This window comes from Piliocolobus tephrosceles, chromosome 21, assembly GCF_002776525.5.
Source record: "Piliocolobus tephrosceles isolate RC106 chromosome 21, ASM277652v3, whole genome shotgun sequence".
NCBI lineage: Eukaryota > Metazoa > Chordata > Mammalia > Primates > Cercopithecidae > Piliocolobus > Piliocolobus tephrosceles.
This window is the reverse complement of record NC_045454.1, coordinates 31,949,052-31,961,559: the sequence shown is the minus strand read 5'-3', so window position 1 is coordinate 31,961,559 and position 12,508 is coordinate 31,949,052. Positions and strand designations below refer to the sequence as shown.

At 36.9% G+C, this 12,508-nt stretch overlaps 1 protein-coding gene across 1 annotated transcript in view; it reads left to right on the top strand.

Moving 5' to 3' along the window:
- Nucleotides 1-9,790, top strand: part of LOC111524826 (zinc finger protein 429) — a gene marked incomplete at its 3' end in the record, with an annotated part of 31,172 nt that extends 21,382 nt beyond the window's left edge. Inside the window, exon 4 of the mRNA XM_023190112.2 lies at nucleotides 8,031-9,790. Coding sequence (XP_023045880.2) covers nucleotides 8,031-9,790 — 1,760 coding nt within the window. The remainder of the gene's footprint in view (nucleotides 1-8,030) is intronic.
- Nucleotides 9,791-12,508: the final 2,718 nt, after the last annotated feature.

Below are 12,508 nucleotides of genomic sequence, written 5' to 3'. Positions count from 1 at the left end.
AACGGAGCTTGCAGTGAGCTGAGATCCGGCCACTGCACTCCAGCCCAGGCGACAGAGCGAGACTCCGTCTCAAAAAAAAAAAAACAAAAAAAAAAACTAGCCAGGCGAGGTGGCAGGCGCCTGTAGTCCCAGCTACTCGGGAGGCTGCGGCAGGAGAATGGCGTGAACCCGGGAGGCAGAGCTTGAGCGAGACTCCGTCTCAAAAAAATTAAAAAAAAGAACGTCATACTTTATAATGTCAAACTATATTTCAAAACTATAGTAATACAAACGTAATGGACTGTACAGAAAAATTAACAAAAAAACACCACTGGAACAGAAACCACTACTCTCAAACATTTTAGACATAATACGAAAAGACAACCTAAAAAGTAGTTTAACAAAGAGTTTTTCAAAATTAGGCAGATACTTGTGTGTCCCCCAAAGCAGTGAAAAGGCAGTCAGATTATGCAGTATATTATATACCATGAAGAGGGCTTTGGCTCTCACTGTAAGCTTGAACAAAGGGGAAAGTCGAATCCTTAAAAAATTTAAAAGCATAAGCCGGGGTGCGGTGGCTCAAGCCTGTAATCCCAGCACTTTGGGAAGCCGAGACGGGTGGATCACGAGGTCAGGAGATCGAGACCATCCTGGCTAACACTGTGAAACCCCATCTCTACTAAAAAATACAAAAAAACTAGCTGGGCGAGGTGGCGGGCGCCTATGTAGTCCCAGCTACTCGGGAGGCTGAGGCAGGAGAATGGCGTAAACCCGGGAGGCGGAGCTAGCAGTGAGCTGAGATCCGGCCACTGCACTCCAGCCTGGGCGGCAGAGCGAGACTCCGTCTCAAAAAAAAAAAAAAAAATTTAAAAGCGTAAGACCAAAGGTGCCTCTGTGTGAGAGGAATTTTTTTTTTGGAGACAAGGTCTCACTTTGTCACCCAGGCTGGAGTGCGGTGGTGCAATCTTGGTTCACTGCAACCTCGGCCTCCCGGGTTCAAGAGATTCTCCTCCCTCAGCCTCCCAAGTAGCTGGGACTACAGGCATGAGCCACCACACCTGGCTAATTTTTGTATTTTTAGTAGAGACAGGGTTTCACCATGTTGGCCAGGCTGGTCTTAAACTCCTGACAGGTGATCTGCCTGCGTCAGCATCTCAAAGTGCTAGGATTACAGGTATGATCCACCTTGCCCAGTCTGATTTTTTTTTTTTTTTCATTTTTAAGTATTTGAGAAACATAACATTTTAAAGTAATGGCTGCATTCTTGTTTCCCACACTCAGCGTGGTTTCATTTTCATTGCATCATTAACAGATTTAGTGTTTTTAAAAAAATTTACAGTTGCCATTCTTAATGGATGTGAGGTGATTTTGTTTTTCATTGTGATTTCCATGCATATCTCTACAAATTAGTGATCTTGTGTTCTTTTTAAATGCTTTTTTTCCAGTTGTGTATCTTTTTTGGTGAAAACTTAGTTCAATTATTTTCCCATTTTAAAATCACATTATTTAACTTTATTGTTTAGTTTCAAGAGATTTTTATATATTCTGAATATTAAATCATATCACATGTGATTTGCATACATTTTCATCCATTTCCTAAGAGAAATTGTCACTCTATTGAATGTTTTCTCTGATGTGCAGAAAATTTTTAGTGCAGTTAAATTTTAATTTTCTTTGTTGCTCATGCATTTAATGTATCTAAGGAAAAGTGGCCAAGTCCAATGTCCTGTGTTTCTTCTATATTTTTTTCTAAGGGATTCGTTAGTTGTTTTTTTTTTTAATGTCCAAGTATTTAAAATGTTTTTTGTATATGATTCAAGGAAAGAATCCAACTTTATTTTACCAGTGTTTCTTTTGTTATTTTTCGATATGGGGTCTTGCTCTGTTGCCCAGGCTGGAGTGTACTGGTGCAATCTCAGCTCACTGCAACCTCCATCTCCTGGGTTCAAGCAATTCTCCTGCTTCAACCTCCTGAGTAGCTGGGACTACAGGCATGTGCCACCACACCTGGCTAATTTTTTTTGTATTTTTAGTAGAGATGGGGTTTCGCCATGTTGGCTAGGCTGTATTGATAATCCAGTTTCCAATATTATTTTTTAAGGAGATTTTCTTTTCTCTATTATGTGCTCATGGCAGTTTTGTGGAAGATCATATACAGAAGGGTTTATTTCTGTGCTATGTGTTCTGTTGTTTCATCTTTCATCTGTCTTGTCAGTACCACATCGTTTTTGTTATTGTAGCTTTTAATATGTTTTGAAATCAAAAAGTATAATGCCTCTTTGTTCTTTTTCATGGGTGTTTGGCTATAGTTTATGACCAAATTTTACAATTTTAAACAATATTTCTGTAAAAAACTGTGCTTTGGGATTGTTTAGGGATTATATTAAATGTGTTTATCACTGTTTGTTGTATTGACATATTTGAAAAATTAAATTTTTGACCCCTAAGCAAGAAAATGTTGAAGAGCATGTTTTATTTTCATATATTTTTGGATTTTCCAGTTTTACTTTTGCTTTTAGTTCCTAGTTTTATTTAGTTTTGGTCAGAAAACATAGTGTGTAATTTTGGTCTTTTAAACTTTTTTTTTTTTTTTTTTTTGAGGCGGAGTCTCGCTCTGTCGCCTGGACTGGAGTGCAGTGGCCGGATCTCAGCTCACTGCAAGCTCCGCCTCCCGGGTTTACGCCATTCTCCTGCCTCAGCCTCCGGAGTAGCTGGGACTACAGGCGCCCGCCACCTCGCCCGGCTAGTTTTTGTATTTTTAGTAGAGACGGGGTTTCACCGTGTTAGCCAGGATGGTCTCGATCTCCTGACCTCGTGATCCGCCCGTCTCGGCCTCCCAAAGTGCTGGGATTACAGGCTTGAGCCACCGCGCCCGGCTTAAACTTTATTTGTTGTTGTTTTGAGACAGGAGCTTACTCTGTCACCCAGGTTGGAGTACAGTGGCATGATTTTGGCTCAATGCAGCCTCAACCTCCTGGGTTCAAGTGATCCCTCCATCTCAGCCTCCTGAGTAGCTGAGACTACAGACATGCACTACCGTGTCTGGCTAGTGCAGTTTTAAATTATTTGTAGAGACAGGATTTCACTATGTTGCCCAGGCCTGGTCTCAAACTTCTGGCTCCAAGTGATCCTTCCACCTTGGTCTCTAATGTGTTGAGATTAAAGGCATGACCCACTGTACCCAGCCAATATTCCTAAATTTAGTAAGACTTGATTTGTGTTCTAACAGAATACACCAGGTGCAAATAAGGATATTTTGCTTTTGACTGGAGAGAATCTCTTGCTTTCAGCTGGAAAGTTTTGTTTTTTTTGTTTTTTTGTTTGTTTGTTTGTTTGTTTTGAGATGGAGTCTCGCTCTGTTGCCCAGGCTGGAGTGCAGTTGTGCGATCTCAGCTCACTGCAAGGTCCGCCTCCTGGGTTCACACCATTCTCTTGTCTCAGTCTCCTGACTAGCTGGGACTACAGGCATCCACCACCATGCGTGGCTAATTTATTCTGTTTTTTTTTTTTTTTTTTTTTTTTAAAGTAGAGACGGGGTTTCACTGTGTTAGCCAGGATAGTCTTGGTCTCCTGACCTCGTGCTTTGCCTGCCTCGGTCTCCCAAAGTGCTGGGATTACAGGCGTGAGCCACCGTGCCTGGCCTCAGCTGGAAAGTTTTGTACGAGTCTGTTAAGCCTAGTTGTTCTATAATAATGGTTTGACTGTTTGTGTTCTCCAAACATGTGGCTGGCTCAATTCATTTTACATAATGTCATTGAGCTTTATCTTTATGATTGTTAGAATATTTCCTGCTTTCTCAAATGTGGGTGATATTTTATTATTTTTATATTTCAAATTATATCTACTGAATAAGTTGCTGACAGAAATTTGCATTGGTTCAACCCATTGGCTTTAGTAACAATGTTACAATAATAATGGGTATGAAAATGACCCTTCATATGATCATATATGTGAACGTTTATATATGTGCTGCATTCTATTTGATTAGTCTACTTTTTCACCTTGATACTCATGCCAATTTGTTTTAATTCTGTAGCTTTGTAATGTGTTTTGAAATCAAGAACTGTAATTCCTCCAACATTGTTCCTTTTTAAAAGATTGTTGGGTACTTTGTTGTCTGTCTCTTGTTATTTCTTATACTTTGGGGGTTGCTGTTTCTATTTCTTCAAGAGTGCAATGAGAAATTTGGAAAACATTGCATTAAATCTGTAAATTTACATTGAGTAGTATGAATATCTTCACAATATTAGTTATTTAAACCTTTGAACTAAGCATGCTCAAGAGCTCAAGAGTGTGTTGCTTAATTTCTTTTTTTTTTTTTCCCTGAGATAAGAGTCTCACTCTGTCACCCAGGCTGGAGTGCAGTGGCGTGATCTCGGCTCACTGTAACCTAATTCCTATATATTTGTGAATTTTTTAGTTTTTCCTCTTATTGTTCTATACTCTCATTCCATTTTGGTCATAGAAAGTAATCCGTAAGATTTCAGTTTTAAAAAATTTGTTAAGACTTCTTTTTTGGCCTAACAGGTGATCTAGCAAGAAAAATATTATGTGAGCAATTGAGAAGGATGTGTATCCTGATGTTGTTTAGGAGTGGTCTCTATACTTCTGTTAGGAATAATAGTTTTATATTACCTTCAAGTGCTCTGTTCCCTTACTAATGTTCTATCTTGTCTTATTATTACAGGAGGTGGAGTATTGAAATGTCCTGTGCTAATTTCTTCAATTCTGTCAGTATTTGCTATACGTATTGGGAACCCTCAAGTGAGATACACACATGCACACACACACACACATATACAAGTTTGTCATAGGTTCCCAGTGAATGAATCTAGTACTGTTTAGTGTTGTTGTTTGTCTCTTTAGAGTTTTGACTTCAAGTACATTTTATAAAATATGACAGTTTTTGAAATAAACCTTAAGTATATTTTACATATAAAATATCACAGTAGCTTGTGTGATACTATTTTGACTTCTCTCATTTGGCTAATATTTACATGAAATATCTATTTCCATTTTGCCACTTTTAGTCTTTTTTTATCATTAGATCTTCTGTGACTCTTGTAGAAAGGCAAGATGGATCTTGAGTTTGAAAATTTTTCTTATAAATCTATTGAAAATGTATCTCTTGATTGGAAAGTTAAATTTATATATATTTAAATAATTTTCGAAAGAAAAACACTTATTTTATTGTTTTATTTGATTTTTATATCTTTGTCCATCATTTTCTCTGTTTTGCTTTGTATCTTTTTTTTTTTCTTTTTTTTTGAGACGGAGTCTCGCTCTGTCGCCCGGGCTGGAGTGCAGTGGCTGGATCTCAGCTCACTGCAACCTCGGCCTCCCGGGTTCACACCATTCTCCTGCCTCAACCTCCCAAGTAGCTGGGACTACAGGCGCCCGCCATGTCGCCTGGCTAGTTTTTTGTATTTTTCAGTAGAGATGGGGTTTCACCGTGTTAGCCAGGATGGTCTCGATCTCCTGACCTCGTGATCCGCCCGTCTCGGCCTCCCAAAGTGCTGGGATTACAGACTTGAGCCACCTCGCCCAGCTGCTTTGTATCTTTTTAATTTTTTTTTTTTTTTTGAGACGGAGTCTCGCTCTGTCGCCTAGGCTGGAGTGCAGTGGCCGGATCTCAGCTCACTGCAAGCTCTGCCTCCCGGGTTTACACCATTCTCCTGCCTCAGCCTCCCGAGTAGCTGGGACTACAGGCACCCGTCACCTCGCCCGGCTAGTTTTTTGTATTTTTTTTTAGTAGAGACAGGGTTTCACCGTGTTAACCAGAATGGTCTCGATCTCCTGACCTTGTGATCCGCCTGTCTCGGCCTCCCAAAGTGCTAGGATTACAGGCTTGAGCCACCGTGCCTGGCCTCTTTTTAATTTTTGTATTGATATGCTTTCACTTCTTTCTCTTTGTGTGTATGTGTCTGTCTCTACAGATGTGTTCTTTGTGGTACCTTTGGTATTACCTAAAGCCTCTCAACAATAAAACTATATTTTAATTTCAGTCGCATACAAAAATTCTTCCTCATTACATCTGCCCTTAACTTTGTTATTCATGTTACTGATTATCTTTTTATGTTGTATATTCATTAACAGATTTCTGTAATAATTTCTATGTTTTTATCTCTCAACTTTTAGATAATAATTTAAAATGTTTTGTGCACCATTATGATAATTCTAAGAAATAAAAATATTCTAAGGAATAATTCTAAGGTAAAAAATAGAATAAAGAATTTTAAGGAATTTTATTTTTGTGTATGTGCATATCATTCCCACAAAGTTACGTATTTTTATATGATTATGTGTTGTTTTCTTGCATCATGTTATTTTCAACAGCAGGAACTCCATATTTAGGCTCTATATAGAGTATATACCGTGCCAGTATCCTTTCTCAGGATTTGATTATTTTGGAATGTGTTTTACTTTTTATTTGATAGGACAGTTTTGCTGACTGTATTATATTCACTTGACAGCTTTTTTTTTTTCCCCCAGGACTTTGAGAAATCACACAGTTTACTTCTGACCTGCGATATTCTTGCTAAGAAATTCACTAATATTTTATATGAGACTATGCTTACAAATGACACATCACTTTTGTCTTGCAGCTTCTAAGGTTCTCTTGTCTGTGACTTTTACAATTATGTTTATATATGTGTTGTTATAAATATCTTCTGTGTGTATCCTAGTTGAGCTTCATTTTTATTTTTTTATAATATTTCAGTTATTTTTTATTTTTTATCTCCACAATTTTTGTTTTTGTGATAATTTTAATCTTTTTGTTGTCCTCATTTTTCTGATGTTCAGTAGATTATATTCATATTTTACTCATTTAGTGTTACTCAATTTATCTTAAATTTTAAATATTAATCTCTACATGTCATTTTTTGATGGTTTTGCTTTCTAAAAATTTTATAAGTTTTTGGATGGGGCCATGGTGCCTTAATATTTTGTATACATTGTAAGCTTTGATTGAGATTTGGACATTTAAAAATAGCTATCTCTCGCAATCTTGATAATGCAACTTTGTCCTGGCATAGTCTGAAATCAGTTGTCTTGGTTAGACATTCTTGCAGTCTCTCAAATATGTTGTTAGGATGTGTCTTGTCTGAAACTTTGTTTTTATTTTTTAAAGAAGTGTATTCATGTTTCATCCTAATAGTCAGTAATCACTTGCTACACCTGGTCCCTGTCTGTGGTACTGCAGTTGCTCCACTCTGTAACATTTTTTACCTTTGGTCTCAGCAGACTCAAACTGTCATTGCAGAGTATACCACCATTTCTTTTCTTTCTTTCTTTCTTTTTGAGACAGAGTCTTGCTCTGTTGCCCAGGCTGGAGTGCAGTGGTGCGGTCTCAACTCACTGCAACCTCTGCTTTCTGGATTCAGGTGATTCTCCTGCCTCAGCCTCCCGAGTAGCTGGGATTATAGGTGCCTGCCACCATGTCCAGCTAATTTTTTGTATTTTTAGTAGAGACAGGGTTTCACCATGTTGGCCAGGCTGGTTTCGAACTCCTGACCTTATGATCTGCCTGCCTTGGCCTTCCAAAGTGCTGGGATTACAGGCGTGAGCCACCACACCTGACCAAAGTATACCACCATTTCTTTCAGCATTTTATGTTGTGGGAAACTAAATTCAGCATCTGATAATATCCTAGAAGCCAGAAATAAAGATGTATGTGCCAATATATTTCTTGTCATTTAAAAGCAAAACCAGAAGTTAGCAATTTACTTCCAAAGGCACTGTGTTTTATTGGGGAACAGGAAGAGCTGTGTTGGGTATATGTAACAGAAATTTGTTTCATTCTATGTGACTTTTTGCATTGTACTCACCTGGGGCATTGCACACATATAACTTATTGATAAGTTATCCACAAATATATTTTGGTTAGTGTGTCTTTGTTACATTTATATGTTTATGAAGAAATTAGAGTCTGGTATTTTGCTATGCCATGTTGCTTATGTAGTTTGTATAATTTTAGAGGTTATGTTTGTGAAGTATATATATCTGAGTCTAGTAAGTGAAGTAATTTGTTGTTTTAATTTTTTTTTTAGTTATATGTTCTCATTTTGCTGAAGACTTTTGGCCAGAGCAAGACATAAAAGATTCTTTCAAAAAAATGACACTGAGGAGATATGATAAATGTGGACCTGAGAACTTACAATTAAGAAAAGGCTATAAAACTGTAGGTGATTATAAACTATACAAAGGAGGTTATAATGGACTTAACCAATGTTTGACACCTACCCAGAGCAAAATGTATCACTGTGATATATATGTAAAAGTATTTTATGCATTTTCAAATTCAGATAGATATAAGACAAGACTTACTGGAAAGAAACCTTTCCAGTGTAAAAAATGTGACAAATCATTTTGCATGCTTTCACAACTAACTCAACATAAGATAATTCACATTAGAGAGAATACCTACAGATGTAAAGAATTTGGCAATGCCTTTAATCAGTCCTCAACCCTTACTAACCATAAGAGAATTTATGTTGGTGAGAAACACTACAAATGTGAAGAATGTGGCAAAGCATTTAACCACTACTCAACCCTTACCAACCATAAGAGAGTTCATACTGGAGAGAAACCATACAAATGTAAAGAATGTGGCAAAGCCTTTAGCAGGTACTCAACCCTTACTACCCATAAGAGAATTCATTCCGGAGAGAAGCCCTACAAATGTGATGAATGTGGCAAAACCTTTAGCATATCCTCAACCTTTACTAAACATAAGATAATTCATACTGAAGAGAAACCCTACAAATGTAAAGAATGTGGCAAAGCCTTTAACCGGTCCTCAACCCTTACTAGCCATAAGAGAATACATACTGGTGAGAAACCCTACAAATGTGAAGAATGTGGCAAAGCCTTTAACTGGTCTTCAACTCTTACTAAACATAAGGTAATTCATACTGGAGAGAAGCCCTACAAATGTGAAGAATGTGGCAAAGCTTTTAACCAGTCCTCAAGACTTACTCGACATAAAAAAATTCATACTGGAGAGAAACCCTACAAATTTGAAGAATGTGGCAGAGTTTTTACCTGTTCCTTAACACTTACTCAAGATAAGAAAATTCATACTGGAGAGAAACTCTACAACTGTGAAGAATGTGGCAAAGTTTTTACCTGTTCCTCTACACTTACTAGACATAAGAGAATTCATACTGAAGAGAAACCCTATAAGTGTAATGAATGTGGCAAAGCTTTTAACCGGTCCTCACACCTTACTAGCCATAGGAGAATTCATACTGGAGAGAAACCCTACAGATGTGAAGAATGTGGCAAAGCCTTTAAGCAGTCCTCAAACCTTAACAGTCATAAAAAAATTCATACTGGAGAGAAACCCTACAAATGTGAAGAATGTGGCAAAGCTTTTATCCTGTCCTCAAGACTTAATCAACATAAGAAAATTCATACTGGAGAGAAACCTTACAAATGTGAAGAATGTGGCAAAGCTTTTAACCGGTCCTCAAGACTTACTCAACATAAGAAAATTCATACTGGAGAGAAACCCTACAAATGTCAACAATGTGACAAAGCTTTTACCCACTCCTCAAACCTTAGTAGTCATAAGAAAATTCATACTGGAGAGAAACCCTACAAATGTGAAGAATGTGGCAAATCTTTTAATCGATCCTCAAGACTTACTCAACATAAGAAAATTCATACTAGAGAGAAACCTTACAAATGTGAAGAATGTGCCAAAGCTTTTACCCGGTCTTCAAGACTTACCCAACATAAGAAAATTCATAGGCCGGGCGCGGTGGCTCACGCCTGTAATCCCAGCACTTTGGGAGGCCGAGGCGGGCGGATCACGAGATCAGGAGATTGGGACCATCCTGGCTAACACGGTGAAACCCCATCTCTACTAAAGATACAAAAAAACAATTAGCCAAGCTTTGTGGCATGCGCCTGTTGTCCTGGCTACTCGCGAGGCTGAAGCAGGAGAATGGCCTGAACCCAGGAGACGGAGCTTGCAGTGAGCCAAGATCATGCCACTGAACTCCAGCCTGGGCGACAGAGCCAGACTGTCTCAAAAAAAAAAAAGAAAAAAAATTCATAGGCCAGGCGTGGTGGCTCATACCTGTAATACAAGCACTTTGGGAGGCCGGGGCGGGTGGATCACGAGGTCAGGAGTTCAAGACCAGCCTGGTCAACATGGTGAAACCACATCTCTACTAAAAATATAAAAATTAGCTGGATGTGGTGGCGCACGCCTGTAGTCTCAGCTACTCAGGAGGCTGTGGCAGGAGAATTGCTTGAACTGGGGAGCCAGAGGTTGCAGTGAGCTGAGATCACGCCACTGCACTCCAGCCTGGGTGACAAAACAAGACTCTGTCTAAAAAAATTAAAAATAAATAAAGGAAAATTCATGGTAGAAGAGAAACCTTACAAATGTGAAGAATGTGGCAAAACTCTTAACCAAAGCTCACACCTTATTGCATAGAAAAACATTTATACCTGAAAAAAGGTGTACAAATTTTAAAAATGTGGAAAAGTCCATTAATATCTGCTCACATCTTAACAGAGAGTTGATACTTAGAGCATTGTAAGTGCAATTACTGTCAAACAGTCTTGTAGAAAATATAAGCCTTTAAAGTGAAGGAGACTATGTATTCTGAGGAAAAACACTACAAATGTAAAGCGGGTTATAGTGCATTTACTTGTATCACAGATCTTATTGTACACATTTTATACTAGAGGAAAACCCTGAAGCAGTTGCACCAACTTTCTTCAATGTCAAAAATTTATATTGAAAAAAAATCCAGCAAATGTAATAAATTTGGAAAAACTTTTTTCCCCAAAAACTATACCTTAGAAAACACTGAAGAGTTTATATTAAGATATATTTTTGCATATGCCATATGTATAAAAAATAATGTAATTCAAAATTGAGTCTATATAAATATCAGAATTTACAATAGAAATAACTAAGACACAAACATTTCAGACATTAAATTGCTGAGTATAGAAAATAATCCAAAACTAAAGTTGTTAAATTATTTGTATATAACTGTTAAGAGAGTAGAAGATATTTTGCTGTTATATTCAAATTGTACTTTTTATTTTATTTTATTTTATTTTATTTTTGAGACAGAGTCTCACTTTGTTGCCCAGGTTGGCATGTGGTGGCACGATTTTAGCTTGCTGCCAACTTCGACTTTTGGGTTCAAGCAGTTCTCCTGCCACAGGCTCCTGAGTAGATGGGAATACAGGCATACACCAGCATGTCTGGTTAATTCTTTTATTTTTTATTGTTGTATTTTTAGTAGAGATGGGATTTCACCATTTTGTCCAGAGTGGTCTCAAACTCCTCACCTCAAGTGATCTGCCCACCTCAGCCTCCCAAAGCATGAGCCACTGCACCCAACCCAAAGTATACTTTAAAAGGTATATATATATAAAATTTTTGAAAAGCAAATTACGATGTAATTCAAGTATCAGATTGATGCTGTTTCATTGTTCCTATTCACATGTGAAAGCATGTGATCAATTATTGCTGCATCACATATAAAAGACTCATCATTAGGTGGAAATTATAGCCTCTTCTATAAAAAAAAAGGACGTTAAAATATAAAATGCTTGATGAAAATCTAAGTGAAGAGGCTCTTTGTGGTTAACTTAGTGATGTATGAGGTCGATGTTCAGAGTAATATGCTTCTGTATTATAATGGTAGAAAATATTTTTTAGTTAAAAGTGAATACTAAAATTGTAAATTATTTTAGTGATTGAGCTTTTATGTCATGAAATGCAGTATATTTTAAATTTTTAAAATTATGTGTAAATTTGATTTTAATTATTTTTTTACCATGTTAAGACTATTGTGCATTTAATGAAGCATTATGCCACCAACTTTAACCTATCCCACGTTACTCAAGGGTGATGGTATACTAAGTGATGATAGCAATATACTATCTGGTAACATAGTGGAATAGCATCTCTAGTAATCTCTTTTGCCAGTAGCTTTAACCGGCAGATAAGTTAATATTGTTCGCATAGGTTAAATATTTATCTTTTTTGTTATTTAAATTTTTTTCTTTTTTTTTGTGAGTACATAATATGTGTATATATTTCTGCAAATCTGGCATATATTGATACAGGCATACAATATGTAATAATTACATCAGGGTAAATTATGTAGCCATCACTTGTAACATTTACCTTTTATATTACAGACTACTCAGTTACACACTTTTAGTTATTTTAAAGTGTACAATTAAATTGCTAATGACTGCATGGTTATTTTTGTGGTCATAAAACATTATATAAAGTATAAATAAAATAAACTCATTTCTGAGTCTTAAATATTTTCAATTATTTGTAATATATTTTTCTTTGAACACGTGGCCTCTCTGCCTGCAAACACACGCAGACTTTTAGTTTTGATTTACATAGAGTTAAATATACACATATATTGCTCTAAAGGTAAATCTTAGATGTAAGAAAATTATACAGTTATTAAGTGTTTTTGTGTGAATACACCTATTTTTTGAAGAAAAGAGCAATATTGGAACAAAAGGAATC